This window comes from Cryptomeria japonica, unplaced genomic scaffold (genome assembly GCF_030272615.1).
Source record: "Cryptomeria japonica unplaced genomic scaffold, Sugi_1.0 HiC_scaffold_1174, whole genome shotgun sequence".
Taxonomy (NCBI): Eukaryota; Viridiplantae; Streptophyta; class Pinopsida; order Cupressales; family Cupressaceae; genus Cryptomeria; species Cryptomeria japonica.
The window spans coordinates 36763-39656 of record NW_026729765.1 but is presented as its reverse complement, the minus strand read 5'-3'; the positions used below and the strand labels follow the sequence as shown (position 1 = coordinate 39656).

At 35.7% G+C, this 2894-nt stretch overlaps 1 protein-coding gene across 1 annotated transcript; it reads right to left on the bottom strand.

The window, feature by feature from the left end:
• Positions 1–980: 980 nt before the first annotated feature.
• LOC131065348 (UDP-glycosyltransferase 79B30-like) lies at positions 981–1517 on the bottom strand. The gene has a single exon (XM_057999839.2). The coding sequence runs from the start codon at positions 1515–1517 to the stop codon at positions 981–983; it is 537 nt and encodes a 178-aa protein (XP_057855822.2).
• Between the last annotated feature and the right edge of the window lie 1377 nt (positions 1518–2894).

The window sequence follows — 2894 nt, the reverse complement described above, 5'->3', positions numbered from 1 at the left end:
AATGTAAAGACACTCCTAAATACATATACAAAATATATATTTTATTAAATTAGGCTGGTCTTTTAGCAATTTTGTTGACAATAGCTATTAGAACTATTGAGTGGTATAAAAGCCGTTTGGAGAAACAATATTAGAAAAATCAAAAAAATATACATTTACATAGTCTTTAATATAAAATAATGATAATATTATTGAGAGTTGATTTTCAATGTATTACATTATAGCTTTTATAAAGCCTATCCATTATAACTTCTGAACAATCAACCTACAACAAAATAACAAATTATTTAATAACAACAATATTAAACTACTTAAAAATTACAAGTCATTAAGAAAGTCTTCTTAATGTAAACTTTAATAGTCCAACGAAATAGTTCTACTATTTCAAACAGACTGAAAAGAATACAATAAGGGAAACATCTATTTTCTTCCCTTTAAAAGAAACTAAAACATGTGAAAACTAGCAACCTTGACAACATTCAATAGAGATATAAATATGGATATAGATATAAACGTAGACATATTTATCAAACAGTTTGTTTGCTGAAGGCTTTGTCTTTGAGCACAGAGACAAAGTTGCTGATGTTTGTTGACGGACTTGGCAATCGTTACTGGTCAGCACCCTACTAATTTCCTCGACATTGGATTTAATCCATTTGGCTTCTTCCTCCACCATCAGAGCTCTAACAGATTTAGCTACGTCCTCCTTAGTGAAAGAACCATCCTCCTTAGTGAAAGAACCATCCTCCTCGTTTCTTTTAACTTCCACTCCCATCTTCAATTCGTCAGTAATTAGCCTAGCAACTAAAGGCTAGTCGAACTGGATTAGAAGAGCAACAATTGGCAATCCAGATCTCAGGCCTTCTGTCACAAAATTCCACCCACAATGTGAAAGAAAAGCTCTAGTGGAAGGATGGTTTAAAATGTGCAATTGAGGCACCTACTCTGCAACCACGAGTCTTCTGCCATGGGTGCGAACCTTAGACACTCTGCAACTCAGCCCCCGCGTGGCCAAAAAGACCACACAGGAATGAAATTTCACTTTCCTCCAACCCCAACAGGAGAGTAGCGAGATCTTGGGTGGTGAGAGGGCATTCACTGCCGAAACACGCAAACACAACAAAACAATCGGGTTGCCTGTCCAGCCAGGCCAAGCAACGGTCTGCATCAAGCCGAGGTGGCAGGCTGGGCATGGAAATCCCCACGGGAAACATGAACCGCTCGGTGCTTCTTTCAAAATAGTCCACAAATTTGCCTTCCAACTCTCGGCAAGTATTGCTAAGCATTGCCCAGCTTTCCTCCACAGAGATAGAAAGGCGGTTTGTGAAGGTGAGGCCCTTACTTTCCTTCCGGGCTTCAAAGGTTCGAAAGCGGACAACCAATGAGGGGAATCCGGGTAGCGGTATAGTTAGATCCTCGGCCATTGGAATATCGGGCAGTCGTTGCCTGTTGTGTCGTATTGCAAAACTCATGGCCGCCATGCCAACTACTATGAAATTTATGGTGGGAATGCCCATTTTTTCGGCAACCCGAGGAGTCCAGCACAGTGTCGCATCAAATATGACAAAATCTGGGGAAAGGAGTTTCAGCAGCACTCCAAAAGACTACTCGCGAAGATCTAACGCTTGGAAGAGAAGCGGCACTAAGTCTGTTCTTCCTATCTCGGATAAACTTGTCATGGACTCAAACACCTGTAGGTATACCGTGCACAGGTGGCAATTGGAGCTCCACTAGCTCAATTCGAGGCACTATCTTCTTTTAAATCCGTGCAATGTTAATCAGAGTTGAGACGAATGAAATTTTGAGGCCAAAAGTGAGGAGGCTCTTGGCTAGGTCTAGAAAGGGTGTTATATGGCCTTGTGCAAACCAAGGGAACATTGAAGTTGACTATCATCTGCCATTGTCTACGATTAAAACTGTTCACGGCAATCAATTGGTTTACAATCCTTCGTTTAAGGAGAAAGAGAAACCCTCGTGTTTCTCATGAGTAATTTTTGACTGATTGTTATTCAATCGAAACGTTTTTTTGTATTTCTTAGGTCGAATAGTAGATAGGTTGTATAATAACATCTTAGATTAATAAATTAATAAATTACATATCAGTAATGCTGTTTTTTTTTTTTTTTTTCTGTTGCTATCAGTATTCTCTTATGTTCTGAAGCATTTAGTTTTTAATCAATTATTTAAGGAGAAAAAGAAACTCAAGTTTTTTTGAGTATTTTAATAACCTTTGACCGACAGCTATTCAATTGAAAGGTTTCAATGTACTTGAAATTGAATAGTAGATAGCTTACATGATAATAACATTATAATAATCATTAATGTGTCTTGTTTGAATACAACACAACAAATCATGTTTTTTTAACATATGTATAAAAAGTAAAGCTTTTCAATATTTTTTGACTTTTCCAATCCTTCATCTAAGAAGAAAGAGAAACCTTCATGTTTCTCATGTTTCACTGACTGCTATTCAATTGAAATGCTTTTTAGTATCTCTTAGACTGGATGCTAGATAAGTTATCTAATAACATCTCAGATTAATAAATATTAATAAACATATCAACAATGTCTTTGTTTTCTGTTGTGATAACTATTCTATTATCTTGTGAAGCATTCGGTTTTCAACCAATCATTTAAGAACAAACTCTAGTATTTTTCATGAGTATTTTAATAAACTTTGACCAAAGCTATTGGATTGGAAGGTTTTGTTGTACTTGAAACTAAATGGTGGATAAATGATAATAACATCTTAGATTAGCAGATTACTAGTATATATCTCTTCAATAAAGTAACATAAAATGTATCAAGAGAAAAATATTATTTCCATATATTTAATATAATTTTATTAAAGATATATATGCTAGATAATCAATATGGTTTTACTCTAAATTCAA

Excerpts from the sequence above, each read along its gene's own strand:
- LOC131065348 (XM_057999839.2), bottom strand. The coding sequence starts at position 1,517 with ATGGGCATTCCCACCATAAATTTCATAGTAGTTGGCATGGCGGCCATG.